The sequence below is a fragment of the Aquarana catesbeiana genome, linkage group LG09 (assembly GCF_042186555.1).
Source record: "Aquarana catesbeiana isolate 2022-GZ linkage group LG09, ASM4218655v1, whole genome shotgun sequence".
Taxonomy (NCBI): domain Eukaryota; kingdom Metazoa; phylum Chordata; class Amphibia; order Anura; family Ranidae; genus Aquarana; species Aquarana catesbeiana.
In genome coordinates, this window is record NC_133332.1 from 246,005,457 (window position 1) to 246,029,547 (window position 24,091).

Here is a 24,091-nt window from a genome sequence, read left to right on the forward strand (position 1 = left end):
CCTGCAGTGGCGTAGCGTGGGTTGTCAGCACCCGGGGCAAGGCAAGTAATTTGCGCCTTCTAACCTGTGGGCTTTTAAATCCCCCCCACATCTCACCAATCCTACAGCATCAGGGTCAGGAGGGTTAGATGTGTCCCGCGCAGCAGGAGAATGTCTGCAGCAGGATTTCCAGGGAGCAGTGGCAGCTGCTGCCTCCTCTACCCTGAACCTCCTCTTCTGCCAGCACCACCAGCCTGATCACCTACCCCGCCCCCCATGTGGCGCTCACTACCTGCACACACTCGGAATCAGGATCTGCCCACCGCTCCGCTCTCCTCTCCATGCTTGGATCCATTCTTCCTGCATTCTCGGTAACAGCAGATAAACTAAAACCCTCGCGCTGCACCCTCTCTCTTACCGGGAGCAGCGTGGAGGTTTAAGTTTGCCTGCTGGGGGGACATGTATTTTAAAAATCCAAATCCCCAGCAAGTGGATCAGGATTTGGATTTTACTGCCCCGCAACCCCGTCCCCCATGCTGCCGCCCTAAGGCGGCTGCCTTTTGATGGTGCTGGCCCTGTCTGCACCCCTCTAAATGTTGCGCCCAGGGCGACTGCACGCTACGCCACTGGGCACCTGTACTTTCTGGTAGTGAATCAGGAATTATTACATATTAATTAAATGAGGATCTGAACTATGTGAAGGGATGGCCAGCTTGGTAGAAAAGCAGGGCTTTGCTCCCTCAATTTTACAGCTTAATGATAGTTGATGAGATATTGATCCAAAAACAGGAGAGGTGGAGGAAGCACAGATCTACACAGAATTAATGAAGCAAAAGCAAGGATATCCTTGCACTGCAGGTCCTCAGGTACAGCTTCCTCTTCAGGGAGGAACATGGGACACTAATGCGATTTCTGATGTGACTTAAGTCGCACAGAATCGCATGACAAGGGGAATTACATTATTATCCATTGTGCCTGTTTACATCAATACAATTTTAGAAAAGGTTCCTGTGTTACTTTGGTGCGACTTGTTCCCATAGAATATGCAAAAACATAACCAAGTCGCATGAATGTTGCACTACATGCAATACATAATGACCCTGAAAATCATGCCAAAATCGCATCGGTGTTAAGCGAGCCTTAAAGAGTAATTATTCCCCTTTGGTCACCTCATGCGCTTTACATTACTTTACATCCTTCCATTTCTTTATGTAGAAGGAGCGTTGATGTTTCCTCATCTGGAAGGCAAGAGGATGTTGCAGATGGATGATGAGATTAGCACCATATCTGATGAGTCCTTTTTCTCAGCTGCTGAGGTGAGAACATTGTTATGTTATATTGACAATGAAGAATACTCTGCTGCCTGAGCCCGCTGGCCTTTTGAAATGCCTGTATAGTTTTCCACATGCAATGTGCTGGTCGAAAATCCACGTCCTCAATCTCAATTTCAAACCTCAACCTTGCAACCCTTTTAGCTCCTCGAGCTAGTATTCATGCATGCGATTTAACTTTCAGCTGTTTGACACTTTACAACTGAACGAGGGACCCTTTATTCCTCAAAAGCCTGCTGCAGCATATGAAGAGGCCCTGAAGTTGGTGCATGCAGAAGAAGTGACTTGCAGGACAATGAGGTAAGGACATTTCTCTACCAGCTGCATACTAATTGACCATAATACAGTTGTCACAGAGCTGCCAGTTCTGTTATGTCTATGCTAGATTTACATGAGCAAACAAACATGCCGTAATGTGGTATAAAACCTTAAAATGTGGTGGCTGCATTCATTTTATTCTTTAGGGTTTTTTTACCCCCTTTATTTTAACCTACTGATCCAGTCAGTAACACATCTCCTGTGTTAGTGTCTCAGTCTGAGGAGAAGGTAGTGTCAGACGCAGTTAGATGGACTTGACTGGCACATTAAGGCTACTTTCACACTGAGGGGCTGGCCGGGTTAACGGTAAAGCGCCGCTAGTTTTAGTGGCATTTTATCGGCCTCTAGCGGCCAAAAAAGGGTTAAAAGCGCCGCAGCGCTGGCCATTGATTTAAATGGCGGGGACAGTTAAGGAGCGGTGTATACAGCGCTCCCGCACTGCCCCAAAGATGCTGCTTGCAGGACTTTTTTTCCCGTCCTGCAAGAGCACCGCTCCAGTGTGAAAGCACTCGGGCTTTCACACTGGGGCTGCATAAGAGGCGCTATTTTTACCGGTAAAATGCTTCCAGTGTAAAAGTGGCCTACAGCTCCAACTAATGTTACATAGTCTGGTTGAAAAAAGACACAAGTCCATCTAGTTCAACCAATAAAGGGGGGGGGGGGATTTTTTTTTTTTTAATCCTATATACACCGTTGATCCAGAGGAAGGCAAAAAAAAACACAGCAAAGCATGACCTAATTTGCTCCAGCAGGGGAAAAAAAATTCCTTCCTGACTTTACCTATAAATGTTAGTACCCAGTTATATTACGTTTAGGAAAGTATCCAGGCCTTTATTAAAGCAATCTACCGAGCTGGCCAGAACAACCTCTGGAGGGAGTCTATTCCACATTTTCACAGCTCTTACTGTAAAGAAACCTTTTCGTATTTGGAGATTAAATCTTTTCCTCCAGACGTAAAGAGTGCCCCCTTGTCTTCTGTGATGACGTTTAACCCTTTCAAGCCTAAGCCTATTTCTGACACTTGTTGCTTACAAGTTAACCACTTCAGCCCCGGAAGGATTTACCCCCTTCCTGACCGGGCCATTTTTTCACGATACGGCACTGCATTGCTTTAACTGACAATTGCGCGGTCGTGCGACGCTGTACCCAAATAAAATTTGACGTCCTTTTTTCCCACAAATAGAGCTTTCTTTTGGTGGTATTTGACCACCTCTGCAGTTTTTATTTTTTGCGCTATAAACAAAAATTGACCAACAATTTTGAAAAAAAACAATATTTTTTTCTTTTTGCTATAATAAATATCCCCCCCAAAATGTTTTAAAAACAAATTTCGTCATCAGTTTAGGCCGATATGTATTCTTCCACATATTTGTGGTACAAAAAAAAAAAAAAATCGCAATAAGCGTATATTGATTGGTTTGCGCAAAAGTTATAGCGTCTACAAAATAGGGAATATTTATGGCTTTTTTATTGTTTTTTTTTAATTCTTACCAGTAATGGCGGCGATCAGCGGTTTTTATCGGGACTGCGACTTTGCGGCGGACGGATTGGACACTTTTGACACTTTTTTGGGACATTTATACAGCAAACAGTGCTATAAAAATGTACTGATTACTGTGTAAATGTCACTGACAGGGAAGGGGTTAACACTAGGGGGCGATCAAGAGGTTAAGTGTGTTCCCTAGGTGTTTCTAACTGTGAGGGGATGGGACTGACTAGAGGAGGAGCCAGATCGTTGTTCCTACTTAGTAGGAACAGACAGTTATTCTCTCCTCCCCTGTCAGAACAAAGATTTGTGTGTTTACACACACAAATCCCCGTTCTGGCTCTCGTGCCCATGATCGCGGGTGGCCGGCGTGCCCGCCAGTCATGTACATCGGGCGCCCGTGCATGCCTGCTATGGCTCTTAAAGGAGCCGCGGTACATATGTGGCGATTTGCGCAGGAGAGCCATCCTGCCGCCGTATATTTACAGGAGCTGGTCGGCAAGTGGTTAAAATCCATATTTTTGGCTAGAAAATTACTTGGAACCCCCAAACTTGTGTGTGTGTGTGTGTGTGTGTGTATGTGTATATGTGTGTATATATATATATATACACAATATTTTATTGTGATTGTTGATTTTATGTCACATGGTATTTGCGCAGCGGTCTTTCAAATGCTTTTTTTTTGGGAAAAAAGACACTTTCATGGAACTAAACAGTAAAGTTAGCTAAATTTTTTTGTATAATGTGAAAGATGATGTAACGCTGGGTGAAAAGATACGTAACATGTCACGCTTTGAAATTGCACACACTCGTGGAAAGGTGACAAACTACAGTACCTAAAAATCTGCATGGTGATGCTTAACCACTTCAATACAGGGTATTTATACACCCTTCCTGCCCAGACCAATTTTTAGCTTTCAGCGCTGTCACACTTTGAATGCCAATTATTCAGTCATGCAACACTGTACCCAAAAAAAAAGTTATAATTTTTTTCATACAAATAGACCTTTCTTTTGGTGGTATTTATTTTTTGCGACATAAGTGAAAATGAAAATTAAAAAATAAACAAACACTTTTTTTTTATTTTTATCATAAAATTTTGCAAATAAGTCATTTTTGTTCATAAATTTGGGCCAAAATTTATACTGCTACATCTCTTTGGTAAAAATAACCAAAATTAGTGGATATTATTTAGTCTCTGTGAAAGGTATAGAGTCTACAAACTATGGTGCAAATCATTGAAAATTGATCACACCTGATGCACTGACGGCCTCACTTCTTGAGGCTCTTCAATGTCAGGAAAGTACAAATACCCCCCAAATTACCCCTTTTTGAAAAGTAGATGGTCAAAGGTATTTGGTAAGAGGCATGGTGAGCTTTTTGAAGTTGTAATTTTTTCCCACAATTTATGGGGAAAATTAAGAATTTTTTTTTTTTTTTTTTTCCACAAAATTGTCATAAGTTTTTTCTCAAACACAGCATATGCATACTTCCAATTACACCCCAAAATACATTCTGCTACTCCTCCTGAGTATGACGATACCACATGTGTGTGACTTTTACACAGCCTGGCCATACAGAGAGGTCCAAGATGCAGGGAGCACCATCTGGTATTCTAGGAGCATAAATTACATCTCTAATTTCATAACGACCTATTATATTTATGAAGGCCCTGGAGCACCAGGACAATGGAATTACCCACAAAATGACCCCATTTTGGAAAGCAAACACCCCAACGTCTATTCTATGAGGCATAATGAGTCTTTTGAATGGTTCATTTTTTTTCCACAAGTCTTCGGAAAACGTAGAAATAAAATTTAAAACTTTTTTTTTTTTTTTACACAAAATGGTCAGTTTATAAGGTATTTCTAACTCAAGGCATGTATATAGCAAAAATGATACCCTCGAAACACATTCTGCTACTCCTCCTGAGTATGGCGATACCACATGTGTGGGACTTTTACACAGTCTGGCCACATACAGAGATCAGACATGCAGGGAGCTCCGTCAGGCGTTCTAGGAGCATAAATTACACCTCTAATTTCCTAATGACCTATTACACTTTTGAAGTTCCTGGGAGCACAAGGACAATGGAATTACCCACAAAATGACTCTATTTTGGAAAACAAACACCCCAATGTATATTCTATGAAGCATCATGAGTCTTTTGAACGGTTTATTTTTTTTACACAGGTCTTCAGAAAACGTGGAAAGAAAATGAAAATCTTTTTTTTTTTTTTTTTTACTCAAAGTTGTCCATTTATAATATATTTCTAACACATAGCATGTGTATAGCAAAAATTACACCCCAAAACACATTCTGCTACTCCTGAGTATGGTGATACCACATGTGTGAGACTTTTACACATCCAGGCCACATACAGAGGCCCAACATTGAAGTAGTACTTTCAGGCATTCTAGGAGCATAAATTATACATCTCGTTTCATTCCTACCTATCACACTTTTGATAGCCCTGGAGCACCAGGACAGTGGAATTGCCCAAAAAATGACCCCATTTTGGAAAGCAAACACCCCAATGTATATTGTATGAGTACTTTTTTTTAAATCGGCGCCATTGACCGCTGAGTAAACCGGAAGTGACGTTGCTTCCAGGTTTAATTGGTGGTAGTGACAAGAGCTTGGTGGAATAAGACACCTTGCCCACATCCCTATACGACTACACAATGGGAAATTTCCTCTTGTGGGACTTTAAAAGGCAGGAGTCTTCAAACAGTAATGTATCAAAAATAATGTATTTTTATTATCAAAAATTAAAACATGACAAAGATAAGATATGGATGCCAGTAAAATCAGATAGTGGTAAGAGAAGGAGTATACATGTCTGTTTACAACAATACAAGTAACCCCACACAGACTGATTTTACTGGCATCCATCTCTTATCTTTGTCATGTTTTAATTTTTGACAATAAAAATACATTATTTTTTGATACATTACTGTTTGAAGACTCCTGCCTTTTAGAGTCCCACAAGAGGAAATTTCCCATTGTGTTGCTTCCAGGTTTTTACATCGGAGACCCGATCGGAGCCGAATCTGGCTTCGTACAGGTCTCAGCCGAGGCCCCGTGCTGTCAGTGTGAAAGGGGTCTAACTCTTAATTAACCAGGACATGTTTGTATTTTAGATTATTTGTTGGAAAAGAAAAATATTATAGTCAAAATGAAACCTTCAGTTGCATGCAGAAAGCAGAACCTACCTGCAGAGCATTTCAGCTTTTTATCTTGTAGTTTGTCTTTTCAGCGTTCTTTTGTTATTAATCTGCAGGTGTTGGTACACACTTGCTGGTGATGTTGAAACACCCTTTTTGCTGCCTTTCCCACATAGTCAGCCTGATTTAACCCTTTCGCTGCCAGACCCTGTGCTCCATTTTGTACACTCAAGTGGCCAGACCATTTTTGCAATTTTTCCTTTTGCTTTTTTATTTTTTCGCGTATAGCTTTCAGAATTTGTGAAAGACCCCCCCAAACCATCTATTTTCTGAAAGCGCATATTCAGTAGAATACTGATTTTTTTTTAGACCCAGCAGTATTTGCGCAAATGTTTATCAAACCAATATATTTGCAAAAAATACGCTAAAACCATTAGCAGATAAAAAACAGCAAATTTTACAAAATTCCTACTAAATATAAAAGCTTAACCTGTATTGCGCTAATGAATAATAAATAACAAATATTTGTAACTTTTACATTGCACCTATTTGCAAAATGGTGAAAATCGAACGTATGCAAAAATGTAAATATTCAAATTTCTCTAAAAATCTGAAGGTTTTCATTTTTCCCTTTTATAGCTTTCAGAATTTGTGAAAGACCCCCAAAACCATATATTTTCTGAAAGCATATGACCTCTAGAATAAAAAGCTATTGTTTTTTTTTAGACCCCCACAGTATTTGTGCAAATGTTTATCAAACCAATATATTCGCAAAAATTACACTAAATCCATTATTAGTCGATAAAAACACATCTAATTTTACAAAATTCCTGCTAAATCCCTACTAAATATAAAAGCTTAACCTGTATGGAGTTAATAAATAAAAAATATTTGTAAATTTTAAATTGCGCCTTTTTGCAAAATGGTGAAAATCAAAAGTATTTCTCTAAAAATCTAGAGGTTTTTAATTTTTCACTTACAGCTTTCACAATTTGGAAAGACCCCTCAAACTAGACATTTTCTAAAAGCACATGACCTGTAGAATAAAAAAAAGTGCTACTGATTCTTTGGGCCCCGCAATAATTGGGCAAATGTTCATCATATCGCTATTTTCACTAAAAGTACACTAAAATCGGGAAGTGTGGCCTGACGAATCATGGAGTAGGACGCACGTGAGAGAAGTTCCATCTATTAATCCTGCAAACTCGGTAATCCTGTGACCCAGGGATATCCTGTTTGACCCGAACTACCTTAGGGAAGATCCCCCGTCTGGCCCTACTATGTCTCCACCTAAGACTCAAAAGGTCACCTTGGCAAAACTAAATCAATACCGCCGACAGATAGATAGATCTGCTTCTCCAACCACAGTCTGGGAATCCTTTAAAATGTATGTTCGTATGACCCTGACCTCACACATTAACAGACTGAATGCTGATTCAGCTACTGCATTTGACAAGGCGGTAAAGGAACTATCCTCCTCTAAACAACTTTTATGCATCTGATCCCTCTCCTGCTCAGGCTGACTTACTCTGACAAACCAGCGTGGTAAATCAATTGCAGTATGAGACAGCCAGGCAAAATCTATTTTTCCCCATTCATCTTTCAGGACAGCACCATAGAGAGACACCGGCTCCTCCCCTCTTAGGAAACACCGCCTTCCAATTCAATATTTAAATCTCATCCTCCCAACGGCCCCTCAGTTCAGGTGTTTCCTCCGGTGGGGAGACACTGCTTGGGAACCGTGGCGGATCAGTCAGGGAGACTGAAGCCAAAGATTTTGTGTGAGGAAGAGGGGGAGTCGGGTCTCTCTAGCTCTTTTCCTCTACTATTGTTTGTTCAGTTAGGTAAAGGCTGGGGAAGCCATACTTACCTGTTTTTAAAACTGAATTGGCGCGCCTCAGCCTCTCTTGGGGAAAGAGACAGCTGAGGAGGTCCGTGTTTCTTCTGCCCAGGGGGCGCTGTGGGAAGTGCCTGAGTCTCTCCTGCTTGTTCAAGCAGCCAGCGTTTGAAGCTCTATGGCCGGGTCGGATGACGGGTGACGTCAGTTCCGGCGAGGGCGGGCACTTCCGACGATTCCGCGTCTTCCGGTTCCGGACGCGGGGAAATAAAACGGACCGAGCGTTCGGCTGGTGCGACCCTCTTGCTTTGCTGTAGAGTCAGCTGTCGGGGGAAACGATCGACCACCATCCTCAGCGGACATGTCTGAGACAGAGGTCTCTAGAACTGCTCCAGGAGACAGTAGCACCAGCCATGCTAAGGTAAGTGGAACCCTGGGGTGGTGTTCCCTTACCTAAATCCCGATAGCTTCACGGGTGTTCTCCCCTCACTGGTGGTCGGGGGGGAAGGGGAGTGTGTCTGGGACCCTGGTGGTGGTTGGTCCTGGGGGGGGCACTCCTGGTGGTCCTCTGTAAAAGCACTGGTGGGATTGGGCATTTATGGCGACTCTCTCTCTTTCTTTTTCAGAAAGCCACAGAGAAAAGCAAGTCGCCTCATGGTTCAAAGAAAAAATGCCCCTCTTGTAGAGTTAGTATGGGGGAATCCTGGACCAAGGCACTTTGCAAGGAGTGCATTGATGGATTAGTCAGGGAACAGGCAGCAGAACAGGGTACAGATCTTGCTGCATCCGTCAAAGAGCTTTCTAGCACCTTTCAGTCCTTTAAGGCACTCTTTTCTAGCTTCCAGTTGCCGCAAGCCCAAAGCAGTCCTTTACCAGTGCAGCAGAGTGTTACACCTAGCCCAGTGGATACTCCCTCTGTTAGTGGAGAGAGACCAGGGGGCTCCAGAGTGGAAATTGAGGAGGAGCCAGATAGCACCGCTTCAGATTCTCAAAGGGAATCGGATGTGGAGGAGGTGGATGGGGAATCCACAAAAACTTCTCGCTATAAGCTTTCCCTGGACGAAGTGGAGGAGCTCTTGGGAGCTATTCACACCACTTTGGGAATTCAGGAAGAAAAGAAGGTGTTATCGCTCCATGACCAAATGTACAAAGGTCTTGGGGAACAAAAAAGGAAGGATTTCCCAGTCCATGATGTATTGGTTGAGGCCATAAAGAATGAATGGAAAGATCCTGAGAGAAAACCTTTCTTTTCAAGGGCTTTGAAGCGAAGGTTTCCTTTTTCAGAAGGGGAGTCTCTAGTCTGGAATAAGACCCCTAGGCTGGATGCTGCTTTTTCTCAGGTTTCCAGGCAAACAGATCTGGCCTTCGAGGACATGGGGGTTCTTGCAGACCCCATGGACAGAATGATGGACTCTCTCTTAAAGAAGTCCTGGGATTCGTCACAGGGAAACCTTAAGCCTGCCATGGCGGTCACAGTAGTGGCCCGCAATATGGAATATTGGCTTACGCAGATAAAGGCGCATATTGAGGCAGGAACGCCAAAAGAGACTATTTTGGCTTCCTTTCCCATGCTACTTAAGGGTGTAGCGTATATTGCGGACGCTTCCGCCGAATCAGTGCGCATGTCTGCAAGGTCTTCAGCCCTCACTAATTCGGCTCGAAGGGCCCTATGGCTTAAGACGTGGCAAGGAGACAGCGCGTCTAAAGTTAAACTCTGTGGAATTCCCCTCACAGGAGATCTCTTGTTTGGCCCAGGTTTAGAGACCGTTTTAGACCGGACGGCCGATAAGAAAAAGGCCTTTCCCATTAAAAAGAAGTTTGGGGAGCAGGCTAAAAGAAAGTTTCGCCCTCAGAGAAAGTTTGAAACCCCAAAAGGAGAGCGGCAGAAAAAAGCTTGGGGGCAGAAGGGCAAGGGGCGGGGAGGGGCGATTTTTCGCCCTCCTGAACAGCCCAAGAAGACCCAATGACGGGGTAACCACGGTGGGAGGAAGATTGGGGGCCTTCCTCCCACAATGGGAGATGATCACCTCCAACCAGTTTGTGTTAGGGATCATAAGAAGAGGTTACCAGCTAGAGTTCTCAGAACCTCCTCAGCACAGACTTCTGGTCACCGAGCTGCCAAGGTGTGCAGAGAAAGCGTCAGCTCTTCTATCCTCCCTACAGGAGTTAGAGGAACAAAAGGTGATAGTGAGGGTTCCTGTAGAGAAGATAGGCAGAGGCTTTTACTCCCACATTTTTGTGGTCCGCAAGCCTTCGGGAAAATTCAGGCTTATCATGAATCTGAAGCCTCTGAATGTCTCAATTACCTACAGGAAATTCCGGATGGATTCTGTCTATTCGGTGAAAGCGCTTCTTCCCCCAAATTGCTTCATGGCGTCAATAGACTTAAAGGACGCTTATCTGCACATTCCAGTCACAGAAAGTTACCAGAGGTTTCTCAGACTGGCGGTGAAAACTGGGGAAGGAACGTTTCATCTACAGTTCAAAGCACTCCCCTTTGGACTATCCTCTTCCCCCCGCATCTTCACCAAAGTGATGGTGGAGGTCCTGGCTTTCTTGCGGCTCAGAGGCATCTCTGTAGTCGCGTACCTGGACGACCTACTCCTGTTTGCTCCTTCCCCGGAGCAGTTGTACCAGGATCTTCAGGTAGCAAGAGACAGCTTAGAAAACCTGGGATGGCTCTTGAACCTGGAAAAATCCAGTTGGTTCCGGCCCAAAAGGTCACCTTCCTGGGCTATGTACTGGATTCGACAAAACAAAAAGTGTTCCTTCCAGCAGAAAAAAATCCAGAAGGTGGACAGAGCAATATTACTGCTCCAGGGCAGCAGTCAGATCTCAGTAAGGAAAGCAATGTCAGCACTGGGCTTACTGACTTCCACGCTTCCGGCAGTTCAGTGGGCAGGGCTGCACTTTCGCCCCCTACAGCTGTTTATTCTGAGTGTCTGGGACCACAGTCCAGCATCTCTGGACTCCCTTATATCTGTGCCAAGTCAGGTCAAAAGGTCCCTCTGGTGGTGGAGGAAAGGGTCCAATCTCTCACAGGGCCTGGAGTGGGTTCTTCCAGTGTCCAGAACGGTTACGACCGATGCGAGCGGCACAGGGTGGGGAGCACACCTAGATTCCCAGATGATGCAAGGCACCTGGGAAAAAGAAGACGCAAAGAAGTCCTCGAACTGGAGGGAACTGAGAGCAATAGAGTTGGCTCTCAGAGCTTTTCAGAGAGAACTCCTGGGGCAGCATGTGAGGGTCCGTTCGGACAACTCATCAGCAGTGGCCTACATCAACAGGCAAGGGGGAACCAGGAGCAGATCCTTGTGGGGTCTGGCAGAATCCATCCTCAGGTGGGCCGAAGGGAGCATTCTCTCTCTCTCTGCAATACATCTGAAGGGGGAGCAGAACCACGTAGCAGATTTTCTGAGCAGAAAAATGCTGAAGGAAGGCGACTGGGTCTTGAACCAGGACATCTTCGAGATGATTACTCGGAAGTGGGGGGTCCCCTCCGTGGATCTCTTCGCCTCAAAGGCGAATACGAAAGCTCGTCTGTTCTTTTCCCTAAACAGATGGGACGGAGCAGCCGGGGTGGATGCACTAGCTCAGAGCTGGCGTTTCTCAAAGTGTTATGCCTTCCCCCCTCCCGTAATGATTCCAGCAGTTCTGAGAAAATTTCGGTCAGAAGACACAACCCTCATTCTGATCGCACCACACTGGCCAAGGAGGCCGTGGTTCTCCCTCTTGAAGAGTCTGACAGTGGAGCCTCCCTGGATTCTGCCTATCCGGGAGGATCTTCTCTCTCAGGGTCCAATCTGTTGCCCTCAGGTGGAGCGATGGAACCTCGCAGCGTGGCTACTGAGGAAGAATTGCTAAAGGGCAAAGGTTTCTCGGATCGGCTAGTGACAACTCTCCTAAATTGCAGGAAAAGAGAGACGCAAGCCATTTACCTAAAGGTGTGGAAACGCTTTAACAGTTGGTGCACAGAAAGCTCCTTCGATGTACGAAGTTCTGTAGCAGTATTAGAGTTTCTGCAGGCAGGAGCGGACAAAGGATTAGCCCTTAGCACCTTGAAAGGACAAGTATCGGCACTAAGCGTTTTCCTGGAAAAGCCGCTAGCTATAGATCCTTGGGTAGCTAGGTTTTTTAGAGCTTTAGGCAGACAGAGGCCTGTTAAAAGTTCCCCATTCCCAGTGTGGGATCTTTCCTTAGTTTTACAGTCTCTTACAGGGGATCCTTTTGAGCCATTGGAATCCTGTACCTTGAAGTTGATCACCCTCAAAACTGTGTTTTTGGTGGCGATCACCACAGCAAGGAGAGTAAGTGAACTCGAAGCCCTTTTTATTAGGGCGCCTTTTTTTCAGGTTTTTCCGGACCGTTTGATTTTTAAAACGGATCCGGCCTTTTTACCAAAAGTGGCCTCTAGTTTTCATAGGGGCCAGGAAATTATTTTACCTACCTTCTGTTCGAATCCTGTGAGGGAACAGGAGCATATTTTTCACAAACTGGACGTTAGAAGGTGCGTCCTTCAGTACTTAGATAGTACAAAACAGTTTAGAAAATCCGATTCTTTTTTTGTATTGTTTTCAGGGGCTAGGAAAGGGTTCAAAGCCTCTAGACGATCAATAGCCAGATGGTTAAGGTTGGCCATTAGCCAGGCCTATGTAATCGGGGGTTTGAAGCCCCCGGAGGGTATTAAAGCACATTCCACCAGGGCAGTGGCAACTTCTCAAGCAGAGTGGGCTGGTGCTTCTCCGGAGCAGATCTGTAGAGCAGCAACGTGGTCCAGTTTTTCCACGTTTGTGAAGCATTACAGATTGGACCTGCTGTCAGCCAAAGACCAAGCCTTTGGGCGTAAGGTGCTGCAGGCAGTAGTCCCTCCCTAAGGTAAGGTGCTCGCTTATCCTCTCTATGGTGCTGTCCTGAAAGATGAATGGGGAAAAACGGAGTTACTTACCGGTAACATCCTTTTCCAGGAATCTTTCAGGACAGCACTAGTACCCACCCAGGTTTTTGATTATCTATGAGAACTCATCGCATGAGAACGTCAGGTAAGATAAAGATTTGTATGACGTATTCTTGTGTCTCCCCAGCTGGCCGGAGGAACTCGTGAAGAACTGAGGGGCCGTTGGGAGGATGAGATTTAAATATTGAATTGGAAGGCGGTGTTTCCTAAGAGGGGAGGAGCCGGTGTCTCTCTATGGTGCTGTCCTGAAAGATTCCTGGAAAAGGATGTTACCGGTAAGTAACTCCGTTTTTCTCTAGGCAAAAGCTGTTTGTGCACGGAGAGAGAGCAGGTAAACTGCTTGCATATGTGGTCCACAGAGAGGATAGGCCCCCGATCGTTATCTCATTACATGGCCCCAACGTGGAGCAGATTACAGAACCTTCTGCTGTCACTGCCAGATTCAGGGATTTTTTTGCGAAGTTATACACATCTCGGGTGTATACCGATGACGAACCGATGAATCATTTGTTGGAGGGAATCAATTTTCCACAACTAAAAGATGACCAAGTTGACATGCTAGAGGCACCCCTCACGACCGTCGAAATAACTGCGATTGCTAGTTTTGCCAGATCCAAGTCTCCGGGTTCAGATGGGTTACTTGTAGAATTTTACTCACAATATAGTGAGGTACTCACCCCTAAATTGTTAGCCCTATATAACCACCTTTTTGAGACGTTTACATTACCCCCTTCATAAGTGAGGCAATCCTAGTCCTCATACCTAAGCCAGGAAAAGACCCAGGTTATCCTGAATCCTGCCGACCTATTTCACTATTACAAGTTGACATTAAACTATTAGCCAAAGTCCTTGCCCTTCGCCTCAACCATGTTATATTAAACCTAATGCATGCTGACCAAGCACGTTTCATGCCGGGTCGTTATACCTCCTTTAATCTGAGAAAGTTATACATCAACCTGAAAGCTATACACGAAAATCTTGGTTCACGAGTTGTGGTGATTTTAGACACGGCCAAAGTATTTTATTCGGTGGAGTGGCGATATCTTTGGAAATGTCTGACAGGGTTTGGATTTGGACCTAACTCTATTATATGGATTCAATTTTTGTATCTGGCCCCGACGGCTAAAGTGGTGGCTAACGGCTGACCTTCTCAGACATTTGGCCTAACCAGAGGCACGAGACAAGGCTGCCCGTTATCCCCACAATTATATGCTCTGGCAGCTGAACCTCTCGTCATAGCCATCAGGAAAAACACAGAGATTCACAGTCTTTGCTTAGGATATTTAACAGAAAAAATTAGTCAGTATGCAGATGACTCGTTGTTGTATTTGGCTGACTCTGACTCCTCTCTCCAAGCTGCACTGCAGACGATAGAACGATTCGATTCATTCTCTGGAAAAATCCCAAATCCTACCCATTATCGATTCAACCCCCCTGACGATCTGTATTACATAGTTTCCCGATTCTTTCATATAACAAGTATTGAGTTCTCTGCTCACTCTGGCAGTCTGCCAAGTTTTTAACATTGTAACTCTTCAGTCTTAGATCAAAGGGATAAAACTTCTGTGTTTAAATGCAGGAAGTTTAACCACTTAAAGTCTAAACCTTTTTCTGACACTTGTTTCTTACAGTTAAAATCTGATTTTTTTGCTAGAAAATTACTTGGAACCCCCAAACATTATATATATTTTTTTAGCAGAGACCCTAGGGAATAGAATGGCGATTGTTGCAATATTTTATGTCACACTGTATTTGCACAGTGGTCTTTCAAACACAATTTTTTGGGAAAAATACACTTCAATGAATAAAAAAAAAAAAAACGAAACAGTACAGTTAGCCCAATTTTTTTGTTTAATGTGTAAGATGTTACGCCGTGAGAATCGTGAGAGAATCGTGATCTATCTTCAAAGCAAAAAAATTGTGATTCTCATTTCTTTCTCGAACATCACGGGACACAGAGCCACAGTAATTACTGATGGGTTATATAGGTATCACTGGTGATTGGACACTGGCACACCCTATCAGGAAGTTCAACCCCCTATATAATCCCTCCCCCTTGCAGGGATACCTCAGTTTTTACGCCAGTGTCTTAGGTGATGGACGTGTAAAGATGTCCTGTGCTGAGCTCCAAAGGGAATATCCTAAGATCCTATACTGGGGCAAGCCAGGCGAACCGGATCCATTCAAAGTGTCTTTTCATGGCCGAATTGAATGGTACCCGGGCCTCGTGTCCGAAGAAACGAGGTTTTACCCGTAATGCTTCTCTTTTTAGAGAGCTGGACCCCGCAGATCAGAAAATGGCTTTAAACTTCCTAATTTCTGGCGAGGTGCTTTACGGTCCCAGAACTGTTGGATCCCCCTACTGATGGGGGCCCCAGTCTCTGACGGTTTTTTCAAACGGAGCCCACCGTGAGAGGTGAAGATTGGGTCTGTGTAAACAGCACCCTGCGGCTGGATAAGGTAAGAGGAGATTCCACAGAATTTTTGAGTTCTAGTGGCTTTTCTCCTTTAAGGTAAATGCATGCTATGCCTATTGTGACCACCGGGGGCTGCCAAGAGCACAAACCTACACATGCTGACTGACTGTCTCAGGTGTTCAGTGCTGATTATGTGCCAGCATCTCAAAGCAGGCTGCAAGCAGGTAAGGTGGAAAGGGGGATTTCTCATGTTTGAATGTTCCCCCCCAGGCTAGAGAGGGGCCACAGGGGTCTAGAAAGTGGTTATACCACCCGGGCTCTGTGGCCTAATGGCCACCATCTCTGAAGATAGCCGTTCAGGCAAATCTTGTTACCAGTCTCCCTCCCCCCCATCCCCAGCCTTTTCTCCAGAGCATGACAGGAGAGTCGGCAGTGCGGGAAGCGCTCGTTTTTTTCAAAACTCGAGGGGGGGGGGGGGGCGGTAGAGGAGGGGGCGGGATGTCAGCACAGAGTGTTTAGACTCCCACTCAGGCCAGCTGCAGGCTATTAAAGGCACTCTGTACAGGTGCACTCAGCCTTCTGAGAGACACAGAGCTGACGGTCGCATGTAAGGTGGGACACAGGCATTCTCCTAGGCAGCATTTACTGAAGTAACACCAGACTGAGCATTGGGTAGCAAGGCTTTTAGCCAGACTACATCGCTCAGCGGACAGTGTTCATTTGTATACCTCACACCTTGTTGCTTTGCACTATGGGTAGAAGAGGTTCAAGCACCCCAGGAACCAGAGACACTAGGGGATCTCGTTCAGGTTCTGAGGGCCCCCTGTCGGCAGCATCCTTCCCCCCTAAAGATGGGCCAGGGACGGCTAGCCAGGGAGAGCCATCGGGGTCAGGGGCTACACCTGCTTCTGGCACTTCAGCCCCTGTATATATTACACAAGAGGTTTTTTCCTCAACCATTAATGGTCTAGAGGAAAGATTAATGGCCGTGATTACGTCTTCACTCAGTGGAAGAAAACGCACTAGGCTTTCCTCTGTTCCCCAAGACCCTCAGACAGAGGAGCTCTGGCATAAAGGAGATGAATCCCTTTCAGAGGATCGGGATGGGATGGATGATTCCTCTTCGGAGGATTCAGGTGGAGAGGGACCCTCTGCGACTTCCCAAGAGGAGAAAGTCTTAGTGCAGATCCTCACTGGATTGGTCCGCTCCACATTTAAGTTGCCCATACCTGAAACTGCTAAAGAATCCTCTTCTGCTTTGGGGTCACTGAAACCTTTCCAAGCAGCACATGCTTTTCCTGTTCATACTTTACTTGAAAAGCTTATTTATTCTGAGTGGGATCACCCAGACAAACGTTTTTTTCCGCCGAGAAAGTTTTCAACACTTTATCCGATGGAAGAAAAGTTTATTAAAATGTGGGAAATTCCGGCTATTGATGCCGCCATTTCCTCAATAAATAATAGCCTGACTTGTCCTGTAGACAATGCTCAGATGCTCAGGGATCCTGTAGATAAAAGGATGGAATCCCTATTGAAGGATGTTTTCTCCTTCGCAGGATCAGTGGCCCAACCTGCAATAGCAGCGATTGGAGTCTGTCAATACTTAAGAGACCATGTTAAGCAGGTCATCAAAGTATTACCTGAACAGCAGGCCCAGGGGTTTGCTAACCTTCCAGCGGCCTTATGCTTTGTGGTTGACGCCATTAGAGATTCTATCGTGCAAACCTCCCGTCTTTCACTGGGGTTGGTGCATATACGTAGAATCCTATGGTTGAAAAATTGGTCAGCCGAAGCACCATGTAAGAAGCTACTGGCTGGGTTTCCATTTCGTGGTGCAAGGTTGTTTGGAGAGGACTTGGATAACTATATCAAGAGAATCTCTTGTGGGAAAAGCACTCTCTTACCTGTCAAGAAGAAGAGTAAGCGTCCCTCTTTCAAACGGACTCTTTCCCCAGCGCCGGGGGCTTCAGCCTCCAGGCAGTCTCGACGGCCGCCTCCATCGGGGTCCAGAGACAAGAGTCAACCCCAGGGACAAAAGAAGTCCTGGGGAAAGAAGCCTACTAGGCAAAACACTAAGACCTCTGCATGAGGGGGCACCCCGCTCACTCGAGTGGGGGGAAGACTGCGACAATTCTCAGAGCTCTGGCAGGAGGACTTCCAGGACAGATGGGTAGTCTCCACGGTAACCTTAGGGTACAAGCTGGAGTTTCAGGAATTCCCTTCTCCTCGGTTCCTCAGATCAAATGTTCCCAGAGACCCAGAGAAGAAGCAGTCGCTCCTTCTAGCGTTAGAGCGACTTTTGTCGCAGGAGGTCATTATGATAGTTCCCGCAAAGGACCAGGGATTGGGCTTCTATTCCAACCTTTTTACGGTCCAAAAGCCAAATGGGGATGTCAGGCCCATTTTGGACTTAAGGGATCTGAACCGATTCCTAAGGATTCAATCCTTCCGCATGGAATCAATTCGAACAGTAGTTCCCACCCTGCAGGGAGGAGAATTTCTGGCATCAATAGACATCAGAGATGCATATCTGCATGTGCCCATTTTTCCTGCTCATCAGAAGTTTCTGCGCTTCGAGGTAGGAGGGCGCCATTTCCAGTTTATGGCTCTGCCCTTTGGGATAGCCACTGCACCTCGAGTGTTCACAAAGATCTTGGCTCCTCCTCTGGCCAGATTAAGGGCTCAGGGTATAGCTGTCATAGCATACCTAGACGACCTGCTCTTGATAGACCGGTCGGTAGCCTCTTTGAATGGAAACTTGAGGACCACGGTCAGGTATCTAGAACACCTGGGTTGGATCCTCAACTTAGAAAAGTCTTTCCTAAAACCAGTAAGAAGACTGGAATATTTAGGTCTGATTATACATACAAGCCAGGAGAAAATATTTCTACCCAGGCAAAGATCACTGCTTTGAGAGAGCTGATTCTGACAGTAAGGACCAAGAAGGGTCCCTCAGTCCGCCTTTGTATGAGGCTACTAGGGAAGATGGTGTCTTCATTCGAAGCAGTTCCCTATGCTCAGTTTCACTCAAGAATGCTGCAACACAGTATTCTGTCGACCTGGAACAAGAAGGTTCAGGCATTAGACTTTCCGATGCACCTGTCGCATGCGGTGCGTCAGAGCCTCAATTGGTGGCTCATACCCGAAAACCTGCAGAAGGGGAAATCCTTTCTACCGGTTACCTGGACGGTGGTAACAACAGATGCCAGTCTGTCAGGTTGGGGAGCAGTTCTGGAACAGGCTGCGGTCCAAGGAGTATGGTCCAAGACAGAGAGGACCTTACCCATCAACATTCTGGAGATCCGGGCGATACATCTAGCTCTAAAAGCCTGGACTATCAGGCTACAGGGTTGTCCGGTCAGGATCCAGTCCGACAATGCCACAGCAGTGGCTTATGTCAATCATCAGGGAGGCACCCGGAGCCGAGCTGCTCAAAAAGAGGTGAACCAGATCTTAGTCTGGGCAGAGATGCATGTGCCATGCATATCGGCAGTTTTCATCCCGGGAATAGAGAATTGGCAGGCGGACTATCTAAGTCGCCAGCAGTTACTTCCAGGGGAATGGTCTCTGCATCCCGACGTCTTTTGGGCCATATGCCAAAGATGGGGGGTTCCAGATGTAGATCTCTTTGCATCCCGATTCAACAAAAAGATAGACAGATTTGTGGCAAGGACAAAAGATCCTCTTGCATGCGGGACGGATGCATTGGTGATTCCGTGGCATCGGTTCTCACTGATTTACGCATTCCCGCCTATTCTGCTACTACCACGACTCCTTCGCAGGATCAGGCAGGAAAGGAAGTCGGTACTTCTGGTGGCCCCCGCTTGGCCCAGAAGGACTTGGTATGCAGAAATAGTAAGGATGACGGTAGGTTCCCCGTGGACACTACCGGAACGCCCAGACCTGTTATCTCAAGGTCCAGTGTTCCATCCTGCCTTACAAACGATAAATTTGACGGTTTGGCTATTGAGACCCACGTTCTGAAGAGTCGTGGGCTCTCAGGTCCTGTCATATCTACCTTGATTAATGCAAGGAAGCCAGCTTCCAGGATGATTTATCATAGAGTCTGGAAAGCTTATATAACCTGGTGTGAATCCAGAGGTTGGCATCCCAGGAAATATGTCATAGGTAGAATCCTTGATTTTCTACAGATGGGATTAGAGATGAAGCTGGCCTTGAGTACCATCAAGGGCCAGGTCTCTGCTTTATCAGTATTATTTCAGCGGCCACTTGCTTCGCATTCTTTGGTCCGAAACTTTATGCAGGGGATGATGCGTCTTAATCCTCCGGTTAAAGCGCCCCTAAACCCCTGGGACTTGAATTTGGTCCTGGCTGTGTTACAGAAACGGCCTTTTGAACCAATAAGTCAGATTCCTTTGGTCTTGTTGACAAGGAAATTAATTTTTCTGGTGGCCATCTCTTCTGCTAGAAGAGTATCAGAATTAGCAGCTCTTTCCTGTAAGGAGCCTTATTTGATTATACACAAGGATAGAGTGGTACTACGCCCTCATCCTAGTTTTTTACCGAAGGTGGTTTCTGATTTTCATTTAAACCAAGACATTGTTCTACCTTCCTTTTTTCCAGATCCCTGTTCTCCGGAAGAGAGATCTCTACATTCGTTGGATGTAGTAAGAGCAGTTAAGGCCTATCTAGGGGCAACTACTCAGATCCGCAAGATGGATGTTTTGTTTGTGCTGCCAGAGGGTCCCAATAGAGGACAGGCAGCGTCAAAAGCTACCATTTCTAAATGGATTCGACAGTTGATCATTCAAGCTTACGGTTTGAAACAGAAGATTCCTCCGTTTCAGATCAGGGCACATTCCACAAGGGCTATTGGTGCTTCTTGGGCAGTGCATCACCGGGCCTCTATGGCTCAAATTTGCAAGGCCGCAACCTGGTCTTCAGTTCATACATTCACCAGATTCTATCAGGTGGATGTGAGAAGGCATGAGGATATCGCCTTTGGGCGTAGTGTGCTGCAGGCAGCAGTACAGGGTCCTCAGGTCTGATTGCACCCTACTTGGTCGTGGTTCCCCCCCCCCCAGGTAGCATTGCTCTGGGACATCCCATCAGTAATTACTGTGGCTCTGTGTCCCGTGATGTTCGAGAAAGAAAATAGGATTTTTTAAAACAGCTTACCTGTAAAATCCTTTTCTTTCGAAGGACATCACGGGACACAGAGGTCCCACCCCTCTTCTAATACACTATATTGCTTGGCTACAAAACTGAGGTATCCCTGCAAGGGGGAGGGATTATATAGGGGGTTGAACTTCCTGATAGGGTGTGCCAGTGTCCAATCACCAGTGATACCTATATAACCCATCAGTAATTACTGTGGCTCTGTGTCCCGTGATGTCCTTCGAAAGAAAAGGATTTTACAGGTAAGCTGTTTTAAAAAATCCTATTTTTATCCAGAATCGTGCAGCTCTACTACCCATTGATAGCTTTCCCCCTCCCAGAGTATAGGAACAACTACCGTTGCAGCGAGTAAACACTATTAAATATTTGGGAATATCTGTCTCTTGAACCCCAGCTGATTATATACCCCTTAACATAGAACCTCTATTTACCCTAATCAAATCCAAAATTCAAATACGGGCCAGTCTTCCACTAGGCGTATGGGGACGCATTAATGTTCTAAAAATGGTATTGTTGCCCAAAATACTATATATACTATGACATACGCCAGTATATATGCCCCTGAAATATTTTAAGTCCATAGAAGCTTTGCTCAAACCATTAATTTGGGGTACCAACAGACACAAACTCGCCTGGAGGATTCTCTAAAATCCCACTGATCTAGGCGGAACAGCCCTCCCTGAATTTAATCTATACTATCTTGCCTCTTTTCTATCTCAGTTCTATCACATAGACAAAATGGATAGAGTGAGATTCAGTACACTTCTGTGCCCAACGTGGACACAACTGACCTCAGACCCACTTTGTGCGATCGCAGTGGGCTCTGTTGGAGATGGTTCTGAAGGAAACCGCATTATAGGTGATATAAATTAGGGATTCCCAAACACAATGACTTCACTCCCCTCTGGCACAATAAGTCACTCTTGGAATTAGAGCAGATCTCGAATACGGAGATCTGGAGCACAAGAGGCATATACTACTTATACCACATACTTTCAAATGGTGAACCTAAAACTTTTGATGACCTCAAATACATTCATGCTTCCAGATTTCATGTTTTTTAGATTCCTACAGGTCCGACATGCCGTACATTCTCAGTTCCCTCAATCCCTCCCACAGCCCACCTCTAATGCCATTATGGCAGTGGTTAAAGGCACAGACCCACAAAAATTAAACTCCGACTTTTATAGCATGCTCATTACCCCTTCATCTACTCAATTAGCCTATGATGTTAAACTGAGCTGGGAAAGGGAGGTGGGAGCACTAGAGGACGAAGAATGGAGTGAAGCACCCGATTCCTGCTGTCTCCCCTAAACTTTCCGATAGACTATCCCAGATATATATTCTACACCAAGCATATCTCACTCCTTCAAGAATGGCTTCATTTCGGCAGGGACACCCCACAACATGCTTGATATGTAACCGCATGCCCACTACTCCAGGGTTTCTGGAAGCAGATTGTGGATTTCCTGCACGATACTATGGGCTCCCCCCTGACCCTAGATCCCAAACAATGCTTGTTGGGGATATTCCCTGACACTGATATGCATAAATTTACCAAGACATTCTTGCAGGAAACGCTGTTCTCGGCCAGGAAAATTATTGGCAGACAATGGATGAGACCATTACCCCCTAGCTTTAATGACTGGAAGGCAGACATAAATAATATACTACCCTACAAAAAATTCATATATATCAACAGAGGGTGCAATACAATAAAATTTGGGACAGATGGCTGCGAGCCACAGAAACCTGCACAGAATCAGCATCTTAAGTTCTTAAATGCAACCTAACGGCCCAACTCAAAGTCGACGCTCATCAACCTATGGGAATTGACGTTTCTTTTTGAATGCGTTGACTATAAACCAAGAGATCAGTCTGTGTCCATAAGATATCCAAATCTCTCATGCGTAATTGTTGTATTGCCTTATATCATGCAAAATGATGTTCAATATGTACATTGTTTAACCACTTCAGCCCCGGAAGGATTTACCCCCTTCCTGACCAGAGCACTTTTTACAAATTGGCACTGCGTCGCTTTAACTGCTAATTGCGCGGTCATGCAATGCTGTAACCAAACGAAATTTGCGTCCTTTTCTTCCCACAAATAGAGCTTTCTTTTGATGGTATTTGATCACCTCTGCCGTTTTTATTTTTTGCGCTATACACGGAAAAAGACCGAAAATTTTGAAAAAAAATGATATTTTCTACTTTTTGTTCTAAAAAAAATCCAATAAACTCAATTTTAGTCATACATTTAGGCCAAAATGTATTTGGCCACATGTCTTTGGTAAAAAAAATGTCAATAAGTGTATATTTATTGGTTTGCGCAAAAGTTATAGCGCCTACAATCTAGGGTACATTTTCTGGAATTTACACAGCCTTTAATTTATGACTGCCTATGTCGTTTCTTGAGGTGCTAAAATGGCAGGGCAGTACAAAACCCCCACAAATGACCCCATTTTGGAAAGTAGACACCCCAAGGAAATTGCTGATAGGCATGTTGAGCCCATTGAATATTCATTTTTTTTGTCCCAAGTGATTGAATAATGACAAAAAAAAAAAAAAAAAAAAAAAATTACAAAAAGTTGTCACTAAATGATATATTGCTCACACAGGCCATGGGCATATGTGGAATTGCACCCCAAAATACATTTAGCTGCTTCTCCTGAGTATGGGGATACCACATGTGTGGGACTTTTTGGGAGCCTAGCCGCATACGGGGCCCCGAAAACCAATCACCGCCTTCAGGATTTCTAAGGGCGTACATTTTTGATTTTACTCCTCACTACCCATCACAGTTTTGAAGGCCATAAAATGCCCAGATGGCACAAACCCCCCCCAAATGACCCCATTTTGGAAAGTAGACACCCCAAGCTATTTGCTGAGAGGCATGTTGAGTCCATGGAATATTTTATATTTTGACACAAGTTGCGGGAAAGTGACAATTTTTTTTTTTTTTTTTTTTTTTTTGCACAAAGTTGTCACTAAATGATATATTGCTCACACAGGTCATGGGCATATGTGGAATTGCACCCCAAAATACATTCTGCTGCTTCTCCTGAGTATGGGGATACCACATGTGTGGGACTTTTTAGGAGCCTAGCCGCGTACGGGACCCCGAAAACCAATCACCGCCTTCAGGATTTCTAAGGGTGTACATTTTTGATTTCACTCTTCACTGCCTATCACAGTTTCGGAGGTCATGGAATGCCCAGGTGGCACAAACCCCCCCCAAATGACCCCATTTTGGAAAGTAGACACCCCAAGCTATTTGCTGAGAGGCATGGTGAGTATTTTGCAGCTCTCATTTGTTTTTGAAAATGAAGAAAGACAAAAAAAAAAATTTTTTTTTTCTTTTTTTAATTTTCAAAACTTTGTGACAAAAAGTGAGGTCTGCAAAATACTCACTATACCGCTCAGCAAATAGCTTTGGGTGTCTACTTTCCAAAATGGGGTCAT

General features: G+C 44.9%; 1 protein-coding gene across 2 annotated transcripts in view; it reads left to right on the forward strand.

The window, feature by feature from the left end:
- MIGA2 (mitoguardin 2) overlaps positions 1-24,091 on the forward strand; it is a 106,220-nt gene that overhangs the window by 57,897 nt on the left and 24,232 nt on the right. For both annotated transcript variants that reach the window (XM_073600118.1, XM_073600119.1), the window contains exons 8-9: positions 1,195-1,295; positions 1,495-1,610. In XM_073600118.1, coding sequence (XP_073456219.1) covers positions 1,195-1,295; positions 1,495-1,610 — 217 coding nt within the window. The remainder of the gene's footprint in view (positions 1-1,194; positions 1,296-1,494; positions 1,611-24,091) is intronic.